This window comes from Neomonachus schauinslandi, chromosome 13 (assembly GCF_002201575.2).
Source record: "Neomonachus schauinslandi chromosome 13, ASM220157v2, whole genome shotgun sequence".
NCBI lineage: Eukaryota > Metazoa > Chordata > Mammalia > Carnivora > Phocidae > Neomonachus > Neomonachus schauinslandi.
Window position 1 is genome coordinate 5,990,170 of NC_058415.1, and position 24,369 is coordinate 6,014,538.

Genomic DNA, 24,369 nt, shown 5'->3' on the forward strand with positions numbered 1-24,369 from the left:
TTTAACTGAATATAATCATCAACTGATAGGTAAGTATACAAGTCTACTAGATTCTTCTCCTGATGTTTGCTTTTTAACATGTCATTATGTGGTAGATTAATCACTTCCAACTGAGAGCTGGGTGAAAGCACTCCTCATATGCACAATTAAATGGATTGTGAAATACAGACATCTCCTTTGCAATTGCATCAAGTTCTGAAATATGCTACTGGAACTGGGATATGAGCTCAGAAAATATATCTACTGCTAATTTTTGTTGGAAAACAGATCTTACTGTTTAATTTTTGACACCAGGGGAAACACAAAAAGCAGCCTGGCAATACTTGTGAAACAAACCCAGACAGACAATATGAGGACACAAAAGAGTATGACAGTAGTTGTCACCAAAATGACCTGACAACATATAAATCTCACATTTAAGCACTGTTTTGACTGAATTCATGTGCAAGCATTACCAAGTCTACAGCAAAGTTATCATTTGCCAGATCATTTGGTGTCTGGTAAGTGGCTGAGGTGGTTCTTCAAGTTCAAAAAATTTCAAAATGAGCCCCAACGTAAGAAAAAAAAAAAAAATCGACAATAAACCTTTACACTGACTGCTAAGACATTCAACACCCATGGAATTGGGCAAGTCAGGATCTCCAGCTTCTATTTCTAACAACTTAAAATGGCCATAGGTGTTCAACACTTCCATGTGCACTAGCTTTGTAAACGGTCCAACTAAGCCTTTCTCTGCTCTGCGTGTATTTTTGTCACTATCAGTTAAAACACACTTTAGTGGACTCTGCTTCAGGTTGTACTGATTAGTGTTTTCTCAACTTCTTTAAAATCTTTTCACCTGAAGTTCTCCCATACATGTTTTTCACAGGGAGTAATTCTCAGTCATTTCACACTTTACACTAACTATTCAAATAAACTGAGCAGTACTGTAACATTCCTCAAGTCATCAAAAAACAGCTAAACTTACTTTGGTTGTACCTTCGTTTTCATTTTTTGTGAAGATATTCTGCTTTAAATATTCTAATTTTTCTATTAATTTCAGTGAGATGGGAATATTGCGATAAATACTAAGTTGGATAATGTCAACTTTTATTGTATTCTTTTGCCTCTGCTATAGGGTTACTGCATAATTAACACAATTTCCCATCCAATCCAATAATAAATCAATCTATATTCCAATGTATTTTAGAAGCATGACATTCAAAACCTATTCTTCTCTTCTTTTGTTCTTTTGACATGATAGGTATGCACTAGTAATAAACATTATACAGAATGTTATGGCACGGAAGTATGTGTGCACTTGAAACACCTGATCTATAAACATGTTACTCTAACTTACAGTGCACTGAGCAGAAAAGAGAAGAGATAGAGCGCCACATATGGCTGCTGTCAGGACTACTTGACTCAGCTACTGCAGCTTGAAAGCAGCCATAGAAATGATCTAAATAAATTAACATTCTCATACTCCAACATTACTTAGGGACAACGAAATTTAAAATTCATATAATGAAAGATACACCTAGATAACAGCCACATTAGTTAAACTAACTCAGAAAACAACCTGAGGGCGCCTAGGTGGCTCAATTAAGGGCCCAACTCTTGATTTTCGCTCAGGTCATCATCTCAGGGTCGTGGGACTGAGCCCCCTTTCAGCTCTGCACTTGCGTGGAGCCTGCTTGGTATTCTCTCTCTCCCTCTCCCTAACCCCCCCACCCCACCCTGGCTCATACTCTCTCTCTCAAAAAAGAAGAGGGGAGGGGAGGGGAGGGAAGAAAACCACCTGCATACTGGCAGAACAGAGAATTTCCACAATCATACTGAGGACACATCAAAAAGGGTAGGAGGGCAGAAACTCCACTGGGAACCAAACTCCTGGGGAGATTAACCACAAATGGGAGGGACACCACAAGCATGGAGAAGGGAGAGAAGCAGACCCCACACCACGAACCTCAGGCAGAGAAGAGTTGCTCAAGGAAGATGAGTCCCCAAAACATTTGGTGTGGAAACCAGCAGGCTTAACGCCAGGTACTTTAAAAATCAGAAGACTTAGCTCTGGAAAAGGTGGAGGGCAACAGGAAACTGAGTCCCCCCTTAAAGAGCCAGTGTAACAAACAAGCTGGAGGAGATACAGCACAGAAGCAGCAGTTTGACAAAAGCCCGGAGTGGACGTGAAGCATATGTATTTACTAATCTCAGAACATGCGCTGAAGGGACAGGGTCTATGGGAGACTTGTCCAAGAACTAAAGAGCTGGTGGGCACCATTTCTCTAACCCCCAGCCCAGCTCAGATAGTCTGACACTAGCAGTAATCAAGCATGAACGCTCATCCACTACCTCGCTCATACCATACACCCAGCCCCACCCAGCCCGCCACAGTGCCTGTCAAGACATGCCCTCCAAACAATCCAGCAGGGACCAGTGCCACTCTAAAGTGAGGCCTGCTCTGGAGAGAAGGTAATATAACCACACACACCAGTGGGAGTACAGCCCCCGTGGACGGACGAGGGCAGACAGCTAGTTTGACTACAGGCCCTGCCCACAAAGGAAAGCCTCTCAAGGACAACACAGGGAGAGCATGCTGTAGTTTGGTATGACTGTGCACCCAGCAGATGGGCTGAGAACAGGTATCTGGTCTGACAGCAGACAGCACCCAACTAAAAGCCCCCGGCAGCCCCAGAATGGGCCTTTAACAGCACAGGGACCAAACCCTGCCCAGTGTACCCACAAAGAAAACTCCTGTGAAATGCCTTCTGGTTCTGGTAAATAGGGGATACTGTGGTACAGGGCACCACAAGGTTTCTTCTTCCTATGGCCACTACTTTCAAGATGAGGAAACACAGACGACTTCCCTAATACAGAGAAACAAACCCAGACAGACAATATGAGGACACAAAAGAGTATGTCCCAAATGAAAAAACAGGACAAAACCACAGCAAAAGAGTTACATGAAATGGAAATAAGCAATATGCCTGATAAAGAATTCAAAGTGATGGTCATATACTGTACTTAAGAAAACAATGGAGGATCTCTGTGAGACCTTCAACAAGGGGACAGAAAATATAAAAAAGAACCAATCAGAAATGAAGAATCAATAATTAAAAATTAAAAATACCCTAGAGGGCTTAGCAAAAAAAAAACAAAAAACAAAAAAACAAAACCCTAGAGGGAATGAATAGCAGATTAGAGGAGGCAGACAGACCCATCAGTGACCTGGAGTCCAGAATAATTGAAATCAACCCAGCTGAGCAGCAAGGAGTAGAAGGAACAATAAAAAACAAGAATATGTAAAGGGAAATCAGGGACAGCATCAAGCATATTAGCATGCAATTTATAAGGATCCCAGGAGGAGTAGAGATAGAAAAAGGAGCAGAAAATTTCCCTGGTTTTTCAGCAGAAACTTTGCAGGCTAGAAGAGAGGAGCATGATATATTAAAAGTACTGAAAAGAATAAAATGTGGAACTGAGAATATCTTACCCAGAAAGATTATCATTCAGAATAGGAAAGAGAGTTTCCCAAACGAACAACAGTTACAGGACGTCATCACCATTAAGCCATCTTTACAAGAAATACTAAAGGGAATTCTTTCAGTGAAAAGAAAAGGCAATAATCAGCAATAAGAAAATTATGAAATTCCACAGGTAAATACAAACATAAAGTAGATTAATCACTTAAAAAAACCTATACAGAGATTAAAGCACAACAGCAGTAGTATCAATTATACCCATAAAACTCAGTCAAGGAATACACAAAATAAAATGGTATGAAGTATGAAATCATATAAAACATGCATGGAAGTAAAAATTTAGTGCTTTTAGAATGGGTTCAAACCTAACTGACCATCAACTTAATATAGACTGTCATCTGCATAAGATGCTAAATATGAACCTAATGGTAACCACAAATCAAAAACCTGTGACAGAGACATAAAAACAGAAAGGAATAAAAGCATATCACTAACGAAGGACATCAAACCACAAGAGAGAGCAAGGGAAAAACAGAGAAGAATTACAAAAACAACCATAAAACAAGTAACAAATGCCAGTAAATATTCATCTGTCGATAATTACTTTAAATGTAAAATGATTAATGTTCCATTCAAAAGATACTGGTTGAATGGATGAAAAAGCAAGACCCATCTTTATGCTGCCTAAAGACTTACTTCAGACCTAAAGACACATGCATAGTCAAAGGGAAGGGATGGGAAAACGTACATGCAAACAGAACCGAAAAGAAAGCTGGGGTACCAATACGTATATCCAAAAAAATAGACTTTAAAATTAAGACTGTAACAAGAGACAAAGGACACTACAAAATGATAAAGGAACAATCCAACAGGAGCATGCAACAATTGTAACTGTTTATGCACCCAATGTGGTTTCTACCAAAGGAAGAAATCAATAGTAATATAGTAACAGCAGAAGACTTTAACACCCCACTTACATCAACAGACAGATAACCCAGAAATAATGGCTTTGAATAACACATTGGACCATATGGACCTAAAAAATATACTCAGAATGTTCTATCCCAAAACAACAGATTACATATTCTTTCCATGCACATGTGGTATATTCCCCAGAACAGATTACATGTTAGGGCACAAAAGAAATCTCAATAAATTTCAAAAGACTGTAATCGTATCATGCATCTTTTCTGACCATAAGGGAATGAAATTAGAAGTCAAACCACAAGAAAAAAATCTGGAAAGAACACAAATACATGGAAGCTAAATAACATGCTACTATACACTGAATGGATCAATGAAGAAATCAAACAAGAAATGAAAACCTACATGGAAACAAATGAAATTGAAGATAAAGAGTCCAAAATCTTTGGGATGCAGCAAAAGCTGTCCTAAGAGAGATTATAGCAATACAAGCCTACCTCAAAAAACAAGAAATTCCTTAAACTAGCCTTACACGTATAGAAGACAGGAAAAGAACAAAGAAAACCCAAAGCCAGTAGAATGAAATAAATAATAAAGACTAGAGCAGAAATACATGAGAATAAACACACGCGCGCGCACACACAAAAGAACAGGTCAATGAAACCAGGAACTGGTTCTCTGAAAAGATAAACAAAATTGATAAACCATTAGCCAGACTCATCAAAACAAGAGAGAGACAGAACTCAGATAACTAAAATCACATGAAGGAGGAGAATTAACAATGGACACCACAGAAATATAAAGGATTTCAGGAGAATATTACCAAAAATTACATGCCAACAAACTGAATGACCTAGAAGAAATGGATACATACCTAGAAACATATAACCCTTCAAAATGAAAGCAGGACAAAATAGAAAATTTGAACAGATCAGTTACCAGCAAAGAAACTGAACTAGTAATCAAAAAACTCCCAACAAACAGAAGTCCAGAAAGCGTCTCTGGAAAACTCTACCAAATAGTTAAAGAAGAGTTAATACCTATTCTTCTCAAACTATTCCAAAAAACAGAAAGAGGAAGAAAAGCTTCCAAACTTAGTCTATAAGGCCAGCATTACCCTGATACAAAAACCAGATAAAGACATTACAAAGAAAGAAAATTACAAGCCATTATCTCTGAAGTACATAGATGCAGAAATCCTCAACAAAGTATTGGCAAACAGAATACAACAGTACATTAATAAAAAAATCATTCACCACAATTAAGTGGGATTTATTCCAGGGAAGCAAAGGTGGTTCAGTATGCCCAAATCAATCAATGTAATACATCACATTAACAAGAGAAAGGATAGGGGCGCCTGGGTGGCTCAGTCGTTAAGTGTCTACCTTCAGCTCAGGTCATGGTCCCAGGGTCCTGGGATCGAGCCCCGCATTGGGCTCCCTGCTCTGCGGGAAGCCTGCTTCTCCCTCTCCCACTCACCCTGCTTGTGTTCCCTCTCTCGCTGTGTCTTTCTCTGTCAAATAAATAAATAAAATCTTAAAAAAAAAAAACAACAAGAGAAAGGATAAAAATCGTATGATCATCTTAATAGATGCAGAGAAAGCATGTGACAAAGTACCACATCCATTCAGGATAAAAACTCTCAACAGAGAAATTTTAGAGTAAACACACATAATAAAGACAAAAATGTCCATTCTCGCCACTTTTATTCAACATAGTAGTCAAAGACCTAGCCACACCAATTAGACCAAAAAACAAAAAACAAATTAGTAAAGTAAAACTTCCACTATTTGCAGATGACATGATACTACATATAAAAAGTCCTCAAGACTCCACCCACCAAAATACTACTAGAACTGATAAATGAATTCAGTAAAGCCATATGATACTAAATTAATATACAGAAATTTGGTTCATTTCTATACATTAATAATGAAGTAGCAGAGAAAGAAATTTAAACAATCCCATTTACAATTGCACTAAAAAGAGTAAAATACCTAATAAACTTAACCAAGGAGGTGAAAGATTTGGACTCTGAAAACTATAAAACACTGGTGAAAGAAATTGAAGATGATACAAACAAATGGAAAGATATTCCATGTTAATGGATTGGAAGAACCAGTATTGTTAAAATGTCCATGCTACCCAAAGCGATCTACAGATTTCATGCAATCCTTATCAAAGTATCAACAACTTTTTTCACAGAGCTAGAAAAAAAAAAATTCCACAATTTGTATGAAACTGCAGAAGAACCCGAATAGCCAAAGCAATCTTGAAAAAGAGGAACAAAGCTGGAGGTGTCACAATCCCAGACTTCAATATACACAATGAAGTTGCAGTAATCAAAGTAGTATGGTACTGGCACATAAACATGTAGATCAATATAACAGAATAAAGAGTCCAGAAATAAATAAATAATTACAGGATCAATTTATTAAAAAATAGAGGAAAGAACATACAATGGAGAAAAGACAGTCTCTTCAGCAAATAATGCTGAGAAAACTGGACAGCAATGTACAGAAGAATGAAACTGAACCACTTTCTTACACCACACACAAAACTAAACCCAGAATGGATTAAAGACCTAAATGTGATACCTGAAATCATAAAATTCCTAGAGGAAAATATAGGCAGTAATTTCTTTGAGTTTGGCCGAAGAATCATTTCTCTAGATTGTCTCCTCTGACAAGGGAAACAAAAGCAAAATTAAACTATGGAGACTAAAGCAAAATAAAAAACTTTTTGCACAGGGAAGGAAACCAGCAAAACACAAAGGCCACCTACTGAATTGGAGAAGATATCTGCAAATGATATATCTGATAAAGGGTGAGTATCCAAAATATATAAAGAACTCAACAACAACAAAAAAACCCCCAAATAATCCAGTTAAAAATGGGCACAGGACCTGCATATTTTTCCCAAGAAGACATAGAGATGGCCAACAGACACATGACAAGATGCTCAACATCACTCATCATCATGGAAATGCAAATCAAAACCACAATGAGATATCACTCTACCTGTCAGAATAGCTAGAATGAAAAAGACAAGAGCTCCTACCTCTGAAGCCATTTTATGAACTGTCATGTGCCACCTGAGCCTCCAATAAAAACAAAAACAGGCAAAACAAATAAAAACACAAGAAATAAGTGTTAGTGAGGACATGGAGAAAAAGAACCCTCATGCACTTTTGGTGGGAATGCAAATTGTTACAGCCACCATGGAAAGCAGTATACAGGTTCCTTAAAAAATTAAAAATAGAAATCACATCTGTCCCAGTAATTCCACTTCTGGGTATGTACCCAAAGAATACAAAAACACTTATTTGAAAAAATATATGCACCACTGTGTTTATTGAAGCATTATTTATAATAGCCAAGTTATGGAAACAACCCAATTATCCATCCCTAGATGAAAGGATAAAGAAGTGGTGCACATATATATGCAATGGAATATTACTTAGCCATAAAAATGACTGAAATCTTGTCATTAACAACAACATGGATGGAGCTAGAGAGTATAATGCTAAGTGAAATAAGTTAGAAAAACACACATAAAATGTTTTCACTCATATGTAGAATTTAAGAAACAAAACAAATGAACAAAGAAAAAAAGAAAAAAGTAACAGACTCTAAAATACAGAGAACAAACTGGTGATTGCCACAGAAGAGGTGTGTGGGGAGGATGGGTGAAATATATAAAGGGGATTAAGAGTTCACTTATCCTGATGAGCACTGAGAAATGTACAGAATTGCTGAATAATTTTTTACACCTGAAAATAATATAACACTGTATGTTAATTACTCTCCAAATTAAAAATAAGTTAAAAAATAAAATTCATAATTTTCAGATGTCAAAATATTTCTCTTTGACTTTTTCTTAATAATTTAAATATCCTGAACTATTCTTAATTCATTACCCTCACAAAAAAAAAAAGCAGGAGTGTAGATTTGGTAGGTAGTTGGTAGTCTGCAGAAGTGAGGAACTACTCAGTATTTTTATAATGTGGACCATTTTCCAATGATTAACCTGGACAGCATTACATAGTATAGACTAAAAAAAAGGACAGAAAGCACAGAGGTAAGTTAATGTACAAGCTAAGAATACATGCATACCTCTGAGATGGTGCAGCTTCAGTTCTAGAACATCTCCGGAAAGTGAATTTCACAATAAAAAAGTCAGGCCTTCCAATGCATGTAAAACTTATATTTACACTATACTGCAGTTTTTTAAGGTATGCAATAGCATTATGTTCAAAAATACAATGTACATACCTTAATTAGAAAACACTTGATTGCTACCAAATGCTATCATCTGAGCTTTCTGCAACTCGAAATCTTTTTGCTGGTAGTGGTTGTTGGAAGGTCAGGACGGCTGCGGCCACTTCTTAAAACAACAATGAAGTTCGGTGCATCAACTGACTCTTCCTTTCATGAAACTTTCTCTGCAGCCTGCAATACTGTTTGATAGCTTTTACCGACAGAACTTTCAAAATTGGAGTCAATCCTCTCAAACCCAGTTGCTGCTCTATCAACTAAGCCGATGCAATACTCTAAATCCTTTGTTGTCATTTCAACAGTCTTCACAGCACCTTCACCAGGGTAGATCCCACCTCAAGAAACCACTTTGTTTGCTCATTCCTCAGCAGCAACTCTTCATCCGTTCAAGCTGTATCCTGAGATGGCAGCAGTTCTGTCCCATCTTCAGGCTCCACTTCTAATTCTGGTTCTCTTGCTATTTCTACCACTTCTGCAGTGACCTCTTCCTCTGAAGTCTTGAACCCCTCAAAGTCATCCATGAAGACTGGAATCTACTTCTTCCAAATTCCTAACAACGTTGATATGTTGATCTCTCCCCACGAATCATGAATGTTCTTCATGGCATCTAGGATGGTGAATCCTTCCCAGAAGGTTTTCAATCGACTTTGCCCAGATCCATCAGAGGAATCACTATGTACCGCAAGTAGAGTCCTATGAAATGTACTTCTTAAATAAGAAGACTTGAATAAGAAATAAAACAGAGAAAAAAGAGACAAAGACTCTTAAATACAGAGAACCAACTGGTGATTGCCAGAGGGGAGGTGGGTGGGAGGGATGGGTGAAAGAGATAAAGGGAATCAGCACACTAACATGATAAGCACTGAGTCATGTATAGAACCTTTCGGTCATTCTACTGTACCCCTATATACCTGAAACCAATATAACACTGTAAGTTATACTCCAATAAAAAATAAATACAATTAATTTAAAAATTTTAAAAAGACTTGCAAGTTGAAATGACTCCTTGATCCATGGGCTGCAGAATGGATGTTGTGTTCGCAGACATGAAAACAACACAAATCTCACTGTCCGACTCCATCAGAACTCCTGTGCCAGGATCAGGTGCATAGTCAATAAGTGATGATAGTGGGGGGCGGAGCAAGATGGCGGAGGAGTAGGAGACCTGGATTTCTTCTGGTCTCAGGAATTCAGCTGGATAGGGATCAAACCATTCTGAATACCTACGAACTCAACAGGAGATCGAAGAAAAGAAGAACAACTCTCTGAACAGAAAAGCGACCACTTTCTGGAAGGTAGGACGTGTGGAGAAGGGAATCCGAGGCGATATTCGGGAGGATGGATGGCGGGGGAGGGGCCTCCGTCGGCCGCTTCTGGCAAGTGATAAGAGCCGCAGGGCACAAAATCGGAACTTTTAGAAGTCAGCTCTGGAACCCTCGCGGGACAGTGTGGTCTCAGGACCCTCGGGGTCACAGGAAGACCAGGGGTGTCTCAGTGCGGCAAGCTCCCAGGGATCAGAGCGGGAAAGCCGGCTGCAGAGACAGAGCCGAGGCGCGGGCTCTCAGCTAGCGGTTGCCATAAACCGTGATCCACAGCACAGTCGGGCCACTGCTCCTCCAGCAGGGACCCAACAAGCAGCAGATCTGGGGACACTCCCCTTCCTCCCCTGGGACGAGAAGCACGGGAGCGCACTGCAGGGATCTGCTGGGTTTGGGGACTCCACACGGGGTGGAGCGCCAGAGACAGAAACGCTCGGTCAAAGGCCGGGGGAGCATGGAGTGCGGCCGGAGACCAGGGAGACGGGAGTGACTGACTGCTTTTCTCTGGGGGCGCACTGAGGAGCGGGGCCCCGAGTTCTTGGCTCCTCCAGGGCGGAGATTGGGAGGCCGCCATTTTCACTCTCATCCTCCAAAGCTGTACCAAAAGCTTGCAGGGAACAAAAGCTCCGGAGAGCAAACCCGAGCAGATTACTTAGCCTGGACCAGGCAAGGGCGGGGCAATTCCGCCTCCCGCAAAGACATTTGGGAACCACGGCAACAGGACCCATCCCCAGATGATCAGGGGGAACAGCCAGCCAAGACCAAGTTTACCGATCAATGAGAGCGGCAGAACTCCAGCGCTAGGGGAATAATGCACATAGAATTCATGGCTTTTTTACCATGATTCTGTAGTCTTTCAAAGTTAATTTTTTTTTAACTGGTTTTTTTTTTTTTGAATTTTTCTTTTTCCCTTTTTCAACCAACATCTTATCAATCCTTTATTTTAAAAAAAATTTTATTTTTTATTTTTATTTTTCATTTTTACAGTCATATTCTATACCTTCATAGTAGTTACACGTATTTTAGGCATATATATATATATATAAGTTGTTCTCTCTTTAAAATTTTAAGATAGTTTCTTCTAAAAGATCAAAATATACCCTAAATCTCTAGTGTATGGTTTTTTCTACTCCCCTGCCTGATCACATTCTCCCCTTTCTTTTCTTTCTTTTTTTTAAATCCTCTTCTTTTTTCAAACAAATTCTTATCAATTGCTTTTATAAAATTTTTTATAATTTCCATCTTTACAGTCATATTCCATCCCTTCATCATATCAACCCTCATTTTTGTACATATATGTTTTTCTTTCTTTAAAAAATTTTGGGAGGCACTTTCTTCTAACAGACCAAAATACACCCAAAATCTAGAGTGTGGCACTGATCTATATACCACCCTGATCAAATTTGATGACATTCTGTTTTTTTGTTGTTTTGTTCTGTTTTTGTTTGTTTATATCTTTATCTTTCTCTTTTTTCTCTCTTTCCCTTTCTTTTCCCACTGCTTCAGGTCTTTTGATTTGTTTAGAATATATTTTCTGGGAACGTTGTTACCCTGTTAGCATTCTGTTCTCTCATTAATCTATTCTCCTCTGCACAAAATGACAAGATGGAAAAAATCACCTAAACAAAAAGAACAAGAGGTAGTACCGACTGCCAGGGACCTACTCAATACGTACATTAGTACGATGTCAGATCTAGAGTTCAGAATCATCACTTTAAAGATACTAGCTGGGCTTGAAAAAAGCATGGAAGTAATTAGAGAAACCCTTTCTGGAGAAGTAAAAGAACTAAAATCTAACCAAGTCGAAATCAAAAAGGCTATTGATGAGGTGCAATCAAATATGGGGGCGCTAACTGCTAGGATAAATGAGGCAGAAGAGAGAATCAGTGATATAGAAGACCAAATGATGGAAAATAAAGAAGCTGAGAAAAAGAGAGAGAAACAACTACTGGATCACGAGGGCAGAATTCGAGAGATAAGCGATACCAAAAGATGAAACAACATTAGAAGAATTGGGATCCCAGAAGAAGAAGGAGAGAGAGGGGCAGAAGGTATAATGGAGCAAATTATAGCAGAGAACTTCCCTGATTTGGGGAAGGAAACAGGCAAGAAAATCCAGGAAGCACAGAGAACCCCTCTCAAAATCAATAAAAATAGGTCAACACCCCGACATCTAATAGTAAAACTTACGAGTCTCAGAGACAAAGAGAAAATCCTGAGAGCAGCTCGGGAGAAGAGATCTGTAACTTACAATGGTAGAAACATTAGATTGGCAACAGACCTATCCACAGAGACCTGGCAGGCCAGAAAGGACTGGCAGGACATATTCAGAGCACTAAATGAGAAAAATATGCAGCCAAGAATACTCTATCCAGCTAGGCTGTCATTGATAATTGAAGGAGAGATAAAAAGCTTCCAGGACAAACAAAAACTAAAGGAATTTGCAAACACGAAACCAGCCCTACAAGAAATCTTGAAAGGGGTCCTCTAAGCAAAGAGAGAGCCTAAAAGCAACATAGACCAGAAAGGAACACAGACAATATACAGTAACAGTCACCTTACAGGCAATACAATGGCACTAAATTCCTATCTTTCAATAGTTACCCTGAATGTAAATGGGCTAAATGCCCCAATCAAAAGACACAGGCTATCAGATTGGATAAAAGAACAAGACCCATCGATATCCTGTCTGCAAGAGACTCATTTTAGACCCAAAGACACCCCCAGATTGAAAGTGAAGGGGTGGAAAACCATTTACCATGCTAATGGACACCAAAAGAAAGCTGGGGTGACAATCCTTTTATCAGACAAATTAGATTTTAAACCAAAGACTGTAATAAGAGATGAGGAAGGACACTATATCCTACTTAAAGGGTCTATCCAACAAGAAGATCTAACAGTTGTAAATATCTATGCCCCTAACATGGGAGCAGCCAATTATATAAGGCAATTAGTAACAAAAGCAAAGAAACACATTGACAACAATACAATAATAGTGGGGGACTTTAACACCCCCCTCACTGAAATGGACAGATGGTCTAAGCAAAAGATCAACAAGGAAATAAAGACTTTAAATGACACACTGGACCAAATGGACTTCACAGACATATTCAGAACATTCCATCCCAAAGCAACAGAACACACATTCTTCTCTAGTGCCCATGGAACATTCTCCAGAACAGATCACATCCTAGGTCATAAATCAGGTCTCAACTGGTACCAAAAGATTGGGATCATTCCCTGCCTATTTTCAGACCACAATGCTTTGAAACTAGAACTCAGTCACAACAGGAAAGTCGGAAAGAACTCAAATACATGGAGGCTAAAGAGCATCCTACTGAAGAATGAATGGGTCAACCAGGAAATTAAAGAAGAATTAAAAAGATTCATGGAAACCAATGAAAATGAAAACACAACTATTCAAAATCTTTGGGATGCAGCAAAGGCAGTCCTAAGAGGAAAGTATATAGCAATACAAGCCTTTCTCAAAAAACAAGAAAGGTCTCAAGTACACAACGTAACCCTACACCTAAAGGAGCTGGAGAGAGAACAGCAAATAAAGCCTAAACCCAGCAGGAGAAGAGAAATAATAAAGATCAGAGCAGAAATCAATGACATAGAAACTAAAAGAACAGTAGAACAGATCAACGAAACTAGGAGCTGGTTCTTTGAAAGAATTAACAAGATTGATAAACCCGTGGCCAGACTTATCAAAAAGAAAAGAGAAATGACCCAAATCAACAAAATCATGAATGAAAGAGGAGAGATCACAACCAACACCAAAGAAATACAAACAATTATAAGAACATATTATGAGCAACTCTATGCCAGCAAATTAGATAACCTGGAAGAAATGGATGCATTCCTAGAGATGTATCAACTACCAAAACTGAACCAGGAAGAAATAGAAAACCTGAACAGACCTATAACCAAGGAAATTGAAGCAGTCATCAAAAATCTCCCAAAAAAACAAGAGCCCAGGGCCAGATGGCTTCCCAGGGGAATTCTACCAAACATTTCAAGAAGAATTAAAACCTATCTTTCTGAAACTGTTCCAAAAAATAGAAATGGAAGGAAAACTTCCAAACTCAATTATGAGGCCAGCATTACCTTGATCCCAAAACCAGACAAAGACCCCATCTAAAAGGAGAACTATAGACCAATATCCCTGATGAACATGGATGCAAAAATTCTCACCAAAATACTAGCCAACAGGATCCAACAGTACATTAAAAGAATTATTCACCACAACCAAGTGGGATTTATCCCTGGGCTGCAAGGTTGGTTCAACATCCACAAATCAATCAATGTGATACAATACATTAATAAAAGAAAGAACAAGAACCATATGATCCTCTCAATAGATGCAGAAAAAGCATTTGACAAAGTACAGCATCCTTTCTGGATCAAAACTCTTCAGAGTATAGGGATCGAGGGTACATACCTCAATATCATAAAAGCCATCTATGAAAAACCTACAGCGAATATCATTCTCAATGGGGAAAAACTGAGAGCTTTCCCCCTAAGGTCAGGAACGCGGCAGGGTTGTCCACTATCACCACTGCTATTCAACATAGTATTAGAAGTCCTAGCCACAGCAATCAGACAACAAAAAAAAATCAAAGGCATCCAAATCGGCAAGAAGAAGTCAAACTCTCACTCTTTGCAGATGATATGATACTTTATGTGGAAAACCCCAAAGACTCCACCCCAAAACTGCTAGAACTCATACAGGAATTCAGTGAAGTGACAGGATATAAAATCAATGCACAGAAGTCAGTGGCATTCCTATATACCAACAACAAGACAGAAGAAAGAAATTAAGGAGTCGATCCCATTTACAATTGCACCCAAAACCATAAGATACCTAGGAATAAATCTAACCAAAGAGGCAAAGGATCTGTACTCAGAAAACTATAGAATACTCATGAAAGAAATTGAGGAAGACACAAAGAAATGGAAAAACGTTCCATGCTCATGGACTGGAAGAACAAATATTGTGAGGATGCCAATGCTACCTAGAGCAATCTACACATTCAATTCAATCCCCACCAAAATACCATCCACTTTTTTCAAAGAAATGGAACAAATCATCCTAAAATTTGTATGGAACCAGAAGAGACCCCGAATAGCCAGAGGAATGTTGAAAAAGAAAAACAAAGCTGGCGGCATCACAATTCCGGACTTCCAGCTCTATTACAAAGCTGTCATCATCAAGACAGTATGGTACTGGCACAAAAACAGACACATAGATCAAAGGAACAGAATAGAGAGCCCAGAAATGGACCCTCAACTCTATGATCAACGCATCTTCAACAAAGCAGGAAAGAATGTCCAATGGAAAAAAGACAGTCTCTTCAATAAATGGTGTTGGGAAAATTGGATAGCCACATGCAGAAGAATGAAACTGGACCATTTTCTTTCACCACACACAAAAATAGACTCCAAATGGTTGAAAGACCTCAATGTGAGACAGGAGTCCATCCAAATCCTAAAGGAGAACACAGGCAGCAACCTCTTTGACCTCAGCCGAAGCAACTTCTTCCTAGAAACATCGCCAAAGGCAAGGGAAGCAAGGGCAAAAATGAACTACTGGGACTTCATCAAGATAAAAAGCTTTTGCAAAGCAAAGGAAACAGTCAACAAAACCAAAAGACAACCGACAGAATGGGAGAAGATATTTGCAAATGACATATCAGATAAAGGGATAGTATCCAAAATCTATAAAGAACTTATCAAACTCAATACCCAAAGAACAAATGATCCAATCAAGAAATGGGCAGAAGACATGAACAGACATTTTTCCAAAGAAGACATCCAAATGGCCAACAGACACATGAAGAAGTGCTCAACATCACTCGGCATCAGGGAAGTCCAAATCAAAACCTCAATGAGATGCCACCTCACACCAGTCAGAATGGCTAAAATTAACAAGTCAGGAAACAACAGATGTTGGTGGGGATGCAGAGAAAGGGGAACCCTCCTACACTGTTGATGGGAATGCAAGCTGGTGCAGGCACTCTGGAAAACAGTAGGGACGTTCTTCAAAAAGCTGAAAATAGAGCTACCATATGATCCAGCAATTGCACTACTGGGTATTTACCCCAAAGATACAAAAGTAGGGATCCGAAAGGGTACGTGCACCCCGATGTTTATGGCAGCAATGTCCACAATAGCCAAACTGTGGAAAGAGCCAATATGTCCATCGACAGATGAATGGATAAAGATGTGGTAAATATATACAATGGAATATTATGCAGCCATCAAAAGGAATGAGATCTTGCCATTTGCAACGACATGGATGGAACTGGAGGGTATTATGCTGAGCGAAGTAAGTCAAACAGAGAAAGACATGTATCATATGACCTCACTGATATGAGGAATTCTTAATTGCAGGAAACAAACTGAGGGTTGCTGGAGTGGGGGGTGGGGTGGGAGGGATGGGGTGGCTGGGTGATAGACACTGGGGAGGCTATGTGCTCTGGTAAGTGCTGTGAATTGTGCAAGACTGTTGAATCTCAGATCTGTACCTCTAAACAAATAATGCAATATATGTTAAGAAAAAAAAAGAAGAAGATAGCAGGAGGGGAAGAATGAAGGGGGGGAAATCAGAGGGGTAGACGAACCATGAGAGACAATGGACTCTGAAAAACAAACTGAGGGTTCTAGAGGGGAGGGGGGTGGGAGGATGGGTTAACCTGGTGATGGGCATTGAGGAAGGCACTCTCTGCATGGAGCACTGGGTGTTATGCACAAACAATGAATCATGGAACACTACATCTAAAACTAATGATGTAATGTATGGGGATTAACATAACAATAAAAAAATTTTTTTTAATTTAAAAAAAATAAGTGATGATAGTGTGAAAGCAATCTTTTTTTTTTCTTCCTTAGCAGGGCTCAACAGTGGGCTTAAAACATTCAGTAAACCGTGCTAGAAACAGATGTGCTGTCCTCCAGACTCAGCTGTTCCACTTACAGAGCACAGGCAGAATAGATTTACCATAACTCCTAAGGGCCTGAGGATTTGAGAAATGATAAAGAAGCACCTGCTACAAGTTAAAAGTCACCAACTGCATTGGCCCCGACAAGACGATCAGCCTGTCCTTGGAAGCTTGGAAGACAGGCACTGACTTCTCCTCTCTAGCCAGGAAAGTCCTAGATGGCATCTTCTTCCTGTGGGAGGCTCTTGCATCCACACTGAAAATCTGTGGGTCGGTGGAGCCGCCTTCGGTAATGACCTCAGCTCCATCTTCTGGATCACTTGCCGCAGCTCCTCCATTGGGACCTCCTGCTTCGCCTTGCACTTTTACGCCCCGGACACGGCTTCCTTCCTTAAACCTCAGGAACCGATCTCTGCTAGCTTCAGACTTTGCTTCTCCAGCTTCCTCCCCTCTCTCCGCCTTCATGGAATTGAAGAGAGCTAGGGCCTCGCTCTGGGTTAGGCTTTGGCTGAAGGGAATGTCATGGCTGGCTTGACCTTTTATCCACCAAACGTTCTCCACATCAGCAATAAAGCGGTTTCACTTTCCTATCATTCAAGTGTTCACTGAGGTGGCCCTTTTAATTTCCTTCAGGAGCTTTTCCTTCGCATTCACAACTTGGCTAACTGGCACAAGAGGCCTTAGCTTTCCACATGCCTTCCTCACTAAGTTTTAATCATGTCTAGCTTTTGATGGAAAGTGAGAGGCGTGTGGCTTCTCCTTTCAGTTGAACACTTAGAGACTACCGTAGGATTATTAATTGGCCTAATTTCAATATAGTTGTTTCTCAGGAAATTGGGAAACCCACAGAGAAGGAGAAAGACAGGGAAAGAGTGGGTCAGTAGAACAGTCAGAACACACCCAACATTTATGGATTAAGCTTGCTATCTCATATGGGCACTGTTTGTGGCACCCTAAAAGAATTTAAATAGTAACATCATAGATCACTGATCACAAATCACTATAACAAATATAATAATGAAAAAGTCTGAAATATTGTGAGAATTACCAAAATTACCAAACCTTCAATTTGTAAAATATGCAGTAACTGCAAAGCACAATAAAGCAAAGCACACTACAAGTTATGCCTTTACAGTAAATGGAAAAGTACCTAATTTAATCTCTTTCCAGTATACACAATCTGTATAATTTTGGATGAAACTCACTTGCTCAGCTCTACAATATAACTTCATCTACTATGAAAGATAACAGTATGGACTTCAAAGTGTCAATTTAAAATTTAAATGACATTTTCCACGTGTAGTGATTATATAGTACTTACTTACATAGAAGGTGCTCAATAAATGTTAACCATATATGATTGCTATTCAAATTAGGTGATAATGTCAGTCCAAAAAATGACAGTGACAAAACACAGATTGAAAAGGTAAAACTGACCAGATCTAAGCACATTAATGGAACAGAGGAGAAATGCAGAAACAGATCCAAACGGATATGAAAATTTAACATGACATAAAAACATAAATGCTATCATTTTTGTAAGACATCCTTAAGGATGGAAGGCAGGTCTTAAAACTTAAGTACCCCATGTGAATAGAGATGAAAGCTTTACAATTTTGAATTAGACTTCAAGGACAAAACAGGAAAGTGAGAAGAATAAAGAGAAAAGGATACAGGCACTGTATTAGGGAAAGGAAGAAACAGAAGAATCACAAAAAGATGTAGTAAGAGTACCAATAGAAGAATCGGTACAGCAATTCCTATCGCAGAAGATAAATGCTAAGGGTGGGAAAGCCTGAAATGAAGTCATCTAAAAGAATCAAATTTTAATGCAATGTAATGATTTCATATGAAAATACTATTAAAACTGAAAATTCTACTTACTGACACAGCTATCATGGTACTATCTGGCCTCCATTCAGCTTGTTTGTAGGATCCAAACTGAGAAGATGATTTTTCAGGTTCCTTGTAGGTTACAATTAATACACTAGGCTGGAAGGAAAGAGGTTTATTTCATTAGTATCCCATAAAGATATATACAAAACAAATTTAAGATAATTTATCATTGAGTACTCTGAAAATCTAAAAATTCTAAATGTGTATAAAAGATAACAATATAAGCTATCAGCCCTAATTAGCCCAAACAAATCAACTAAAAAGGACCAAAAGGAAAGATGATCTGAAAAGGACTATATCTATTTAAGTAAATAAAATGATACTAATAACCTTCAAAAACAGAAACAGGCCCAAATGGGTTCACTAGTGAATTCTATCAAATATTTAGGAAGAAATTATACAACCTCTCTACAATCTATTCCAGAAAACAAAAGCAGAGATTACCTCTTAACTCTTTCTGAGGTCAGCATTGGTCAAAACCAGACAAAAACATTACAAGAATATAAAACAGCAGACCAATATCTCTCATAAACATAGCTGTAAAAATTCTCAACAAAATATTAGCAAATCTAATCCAACAATGTTTAAAAAGAATTATACACTACAACCAAGTGGAATTTATTCCAGGTATGCAATGCTGGATCAACATGCAAAACCAATTAATGTAATCCATTACACATCAACAGGCTAAAGAAGAAAAAACCACATGATCACATCAATAGATGCAGAAAAAGAACTTGACAAAATGCAGTACCCATTTATGATAAAAACTCTCGGTAAACTAAGAATAAGGGGAACTTCTTCGATCTGACAAAGAATACCTACAGAGAACCTATAACTAACATCATACTCACTGGTAAGAAACTAGAAGCTTTCCTGCTAAACTCAGGAACAAGGTAAAGACATTCCCTCTCATCACTCCTTTTCAAAATCACACTGGAAGCCCCTGCTAATGTACTAAGAAAAGGAAATAAAAGATAACAGATTGGGAAGAAAAAAAAGTACAACTTTGTTTATATGTAACACAATTGCCTATATAGAAATTCAAAGGAACCACCAACAAACTAACATGGTAATAACAATGATTAGTAAGGTTACAGAATGCAATATTCATATAAAAATCAATTGCCTTTTTATATAACAGCAATGAACAAGCAAATTCAAAATTAACAACACAACAGCATTTCTATTAGCAACCCAAAAAATATTTAGGCTTAAATCTAATAGAATATGTACAAGATACATAGAAAGAAAACTATAAAACTTTGATGTACAAAATTTAAAATGAACTAAATAAGTGGAGGGAATATTCCAAGTTCATGAATGGGAAGATCCAATATTGTCAAGATGTTAGTTCTTACAACTTCAACTACACATTCAACACAATCCAAATCAAAATCACAGCAAGTTTTTTCAGAGTTATCAACAGGCTGACTCTAAAGTTTATATGGAGAAGCAAAAGACCCAGAATGGCCAACTCAATATTGAAGAACTAAGTTGAAGAACTTGATGCTACTTCAAGACTAACTATAAAAGATACAGTAATGAAGACAATGTGGTATTGGCCAAAGAACAGAAAACAGATCAACAGACCAAATAGCACCAGAAATAGACGCATATAGTCGAGTGACCTTCGACAAAAGAGCAAAGGTAATACAATGGAGAACACATGGTGTTTTCATCAAATGGTGCTGAAACAACTGGACATCCACTTTCTGTAGTATAAGTTCTAAAGGGTCATCTTGTGCTTTCCCTGCCATTGTCCTAGAAGCAGCCATTTTTCCAGGGACCCTGGTCCATTTTTATTAGAGAATGGTATTTAAAAAAGATCTGAGGGGACCTGGGTGGCTCAGTTGGTTAAGCATCTGCCTTTGGCTCAGGTCATGACCCCAGGGGCCTGGGATTGAGTCCTGCACTGGGCTCCCTGCTCAGCGGGGAGCCTGCTTCTCCTTCTGCCTGCTGTTCCCCCTGCTTCTGCACTCTCTCACTGTCAATAAATAAAATCTTTTAAAAAAATTAAAATAAAATAAAAAACAAGATCTGGAAAACAAGATGCATATTGGTAGTGGGGTGTCACTGCTTCTAGGTCCTCTCAGCAAACACAGTAGGATACAAACTTATACTAAACCATATATGACCACATTACCTCTCTTTCTTTCTATATATACATATGTATATATTTTCATACAGAAACACTGGAGGATAATCAAGCACAATGTGGTTTCTTCTAGCCTTTCTCCCTTACTTGTCATTTTTTTTGTTATCATTTCATATAATTAATTCAGCTCTTTGTTCAACTCTACTATATGCACAGACTAGTTTGCAACTGCTAAGTATATTCCTATAGTAGACAAATTTACCAACTAGAATACAGTTTTTATGGCTAACTTCTTTTACATTAGCATTTGGAAAGTGTTACACAGGTTTTAAGTGTTCCCTTAAACCTTTTTTTTAATCTCTAAAAGCAAAATACAAAAGTTTCTAAGAAGCTAGCAATATTCCGAATACATTAGAATTGCTAGAAATCAGTTGTTTGTACTTCAAATATCAATTAAAAATTAAAAATCAGTTTCTTGGCAGGAGTGACATTGGCAAGATGGGACAGCAGGAAACTCTGGACTCTCCTCCCCCCCAAAAATACATAAATTCAGGAACACTTCACAGAAAAATTCCCTTTGGTGAGAAATCTAGAAACTAATAACAGAAAGGCACCTGAAGGCTGGATGAACACAAAATCAGACTCATCAAAGCTGCCAGGGTGATATGGGACACCCTCCTGCCAGAAGCCCCACCACCAACACAGAATAAAACCCTCCACCTCCATCTTCTTCTTGGGAAGAAGAGCCCACAAGTCCAATACCACAACTTTTCTGGGGGCTGTCCAAAGGGAGGGAAGAGGGTCTGTCTTGCCTTCCATGAGGCACTGATAAGACCTGGCATAATCTAGCCGTAAGGGAGGTTGTGAGAGCAGAAACAGAGTTTGGGCTAGCAGTTGCCATAGCCCCTCCCTGATTCAGCACAGAGCTAACGAATGGGGGGGGCGGGGGCGGGAAACAGCTTTCACCATCTCTGTAGGGAGAAAAAGGGTTGGATGGAGCATAGGACCATCCAACTTTTCTGAAGGACACCTCAGGAATGGCTTCAGTTCATTTGTTACAGTGCATGAGGGGACTCAGCATACCCTAAACACTTGTCAGCCACACACACACACACACACACACTCACACGGACTAAGGTGGTGTGTGGGGAGGGCACCAGGATCTGTGGGGGGACGGGGGGGGGGGGGGGGGGGGGGGGGGGGGGGGCGTCATTTTCTAATACATGAGACCAGTCCATGAAGAGTGGAACTGGTAACTGTTCTGTCTAATGCACAAACACCAAGAGAGTCAAGGAAAATGAAGAAACAGATCAATGTGCTCCAAACAAAGGAAAGAAGACAAAGCTCCAGAAACAGACCCAAATGAACCACAGATATACGACTTACCAGAAAGATAATTCAAAATAACCATCGTAAAAATGTTCACTGAGATTGGAAGAACAATGGAGGAGCAAAGTGAGAATTTCAACAAAGAGCAAATATACAATAGTACCAAAAAGAAATCATAAAGCTGAAAAATATAACTGAAATAAAAAATTCAATAGAGAGGTTCAACAGAAGACTAGATCAAGCAGAAGAAAGGATCAGCAAACTCTAAAAAAGGTTACTGGAAATTATTCAATCACAAGACCAATAAGAAAAAAAAGAATACAGAAAGCTTAAGGAACTTATGGGACACCAAAAAGCAAACCAGTATATGCATAACAGAAAAAGAGAAAGAGAAATGACCTGAAAGCTTATTCAAAAAATAATGTCTGAAAAATTCCCAAATCTGAGGAGGAAATGGACATACAGATCCAGGAAGCCCTAAGAAACCTAAAGAAGAGAAACTCAAGAAATACACACTGACAACAATTAGGATCAAACTGTCAAAAGTAAAAGCAGTGAGAATTTTGAAAGCACAAGGAAAAGGCAACTTGTCATATACAAAGGAACCCCTGTAAGACTAAAAGTGGGTTTCTCAGCAGAAACCTTGCAGCCCAGAAGGATGTGGGATGAAGAGCTGAAAGAAAAAAAGCTGCCAACTAAGAATACTATATCCAGTAATAGTGTCCTTCAAAAACGAAGGAAAGATAGTCTTTCCTAAACAAACAAAAGCTGAGGGAGTTCATCACCACTAGACTTGCTTACCAAAAATCACATTAGATTTAAGAACATACATAGGCTGAAAGTGACAGGATGAAAAAGATACTCCATGCAAACAGTAACCAAAGGAGAGCAGAGAAGGTTTTACCAGACAAAAGTGACTTTAAGTCAAAAAGTGTCAAAAAAGGAAAAAGACATTACATAATAATAAAAGGGTAAATCGACCAGGAAGACCTAACAATTATAAATATATAGATACAGTAGTATATTATGTGTAACATCAGAACATCTAAATAAATAAAGCAAATATGTGCAGAACCGAATAAAGAAGTAAACAGCAATACAATAGTAGGGCATTTTAATATCCCACTTCCAGTAATGGATAGAACATGGAGACAAAATCTATGAAGAAACTGAAGACTTGAACAACACTACAGATCAAGTGAAGCTAACACATATGTACAGAACTTTTTTTAAATTTTATTTTATTATGTTACGTTAGTCACCATACATTAGTTTTTGATGTAGTGTTCCACGATTCGTTGTTTGCGTATAACACCCAATGCTCCATGCAATACGTGCCCTCCTTAATACCCATCACCAGGCTAACCCGTTCCCCCAACCCCCTCCCCTCTAAAACCCTCACTTTGTTTCTCAGAGTCCATAGTCTCTCATGGTTCGCTTCCCCTCCGATTCCCCCTCCCTTCATTTTTCCCTTCCTACTACTTTTTTTTTTTAACATATAATGTATTATTTGTTTCAGAGGTACAGGTCTGTGATTCATCAGTCTTACACAATTCACAGCGAAAACCATAGCACGTATCCTCCTCTGTGTCCATCACTCAGCCCGTCCCATCCCGCCCACCCCCCACCACTCCAGCAACCCTTAGTTTGTTTCTTAAGATTAAAAGTCTCTTATGGTTTGTCTCCCTCTCCAGTTTCATCTTGTTTCATTTTTTCCCCCCTTCCCCTATGATCCTGTGTCTTGTTTCTCAAATTCCTCATACCAGTGAGATTATATGATACTTGTCTTTCTCTGACTGACTTATTTCGCTTAGCATAATACCCTCTAGTTCCATCCACATCATTGCAAATGGCAAGCTTGTTTTTTTGATGGCTGCATAATATTCCACTGTGTGTGTGTGTGTGTGTGTGTATGTGTATATATACATATATATATACATACACACACACACACACACCACCTCTTTTTTTTTTTTTTTTTGGCTGGGTACAGTATACTTTATTGATGGTACATGACAAAGCAGGGCTCCCCAAGCCCCTCCCCTTCTTCAGGGGGTCTGGGATGGAAACAGTGGAGGTCGGGAGATTCTCAGTGTTTTGGGGGATAAGTTGGGGCAG

At 38.9% G+C, this 24,369-nt stretch overlaps 1 protein-coding gene across 2 annotated transcripts in view; it reads right to left on the reverse strand.

The window, feature by feature from the left end:
* The window catches only part of RIC1 (RIC1 homolog, RAB6A GEF complex partner 1), a 165,887-nt gene that overhangs the window by 104,868 nt on the left and 36,650 nt on the right, over positions 1–24,369 (reverse strand). For both annotated transcript variants that reach the window (XM_044920659.1, XM_021694471.2), the window contains exon 2: positions 18,813–18,920. In XM_044920659.1, coding sequence (XP_044776594.1) covers positions 18,813–18,920 — 108 coding nt within the window. The remainder of the gene's footprint in view (positions 1–18,812; positions 18,921–24,369) is intronic.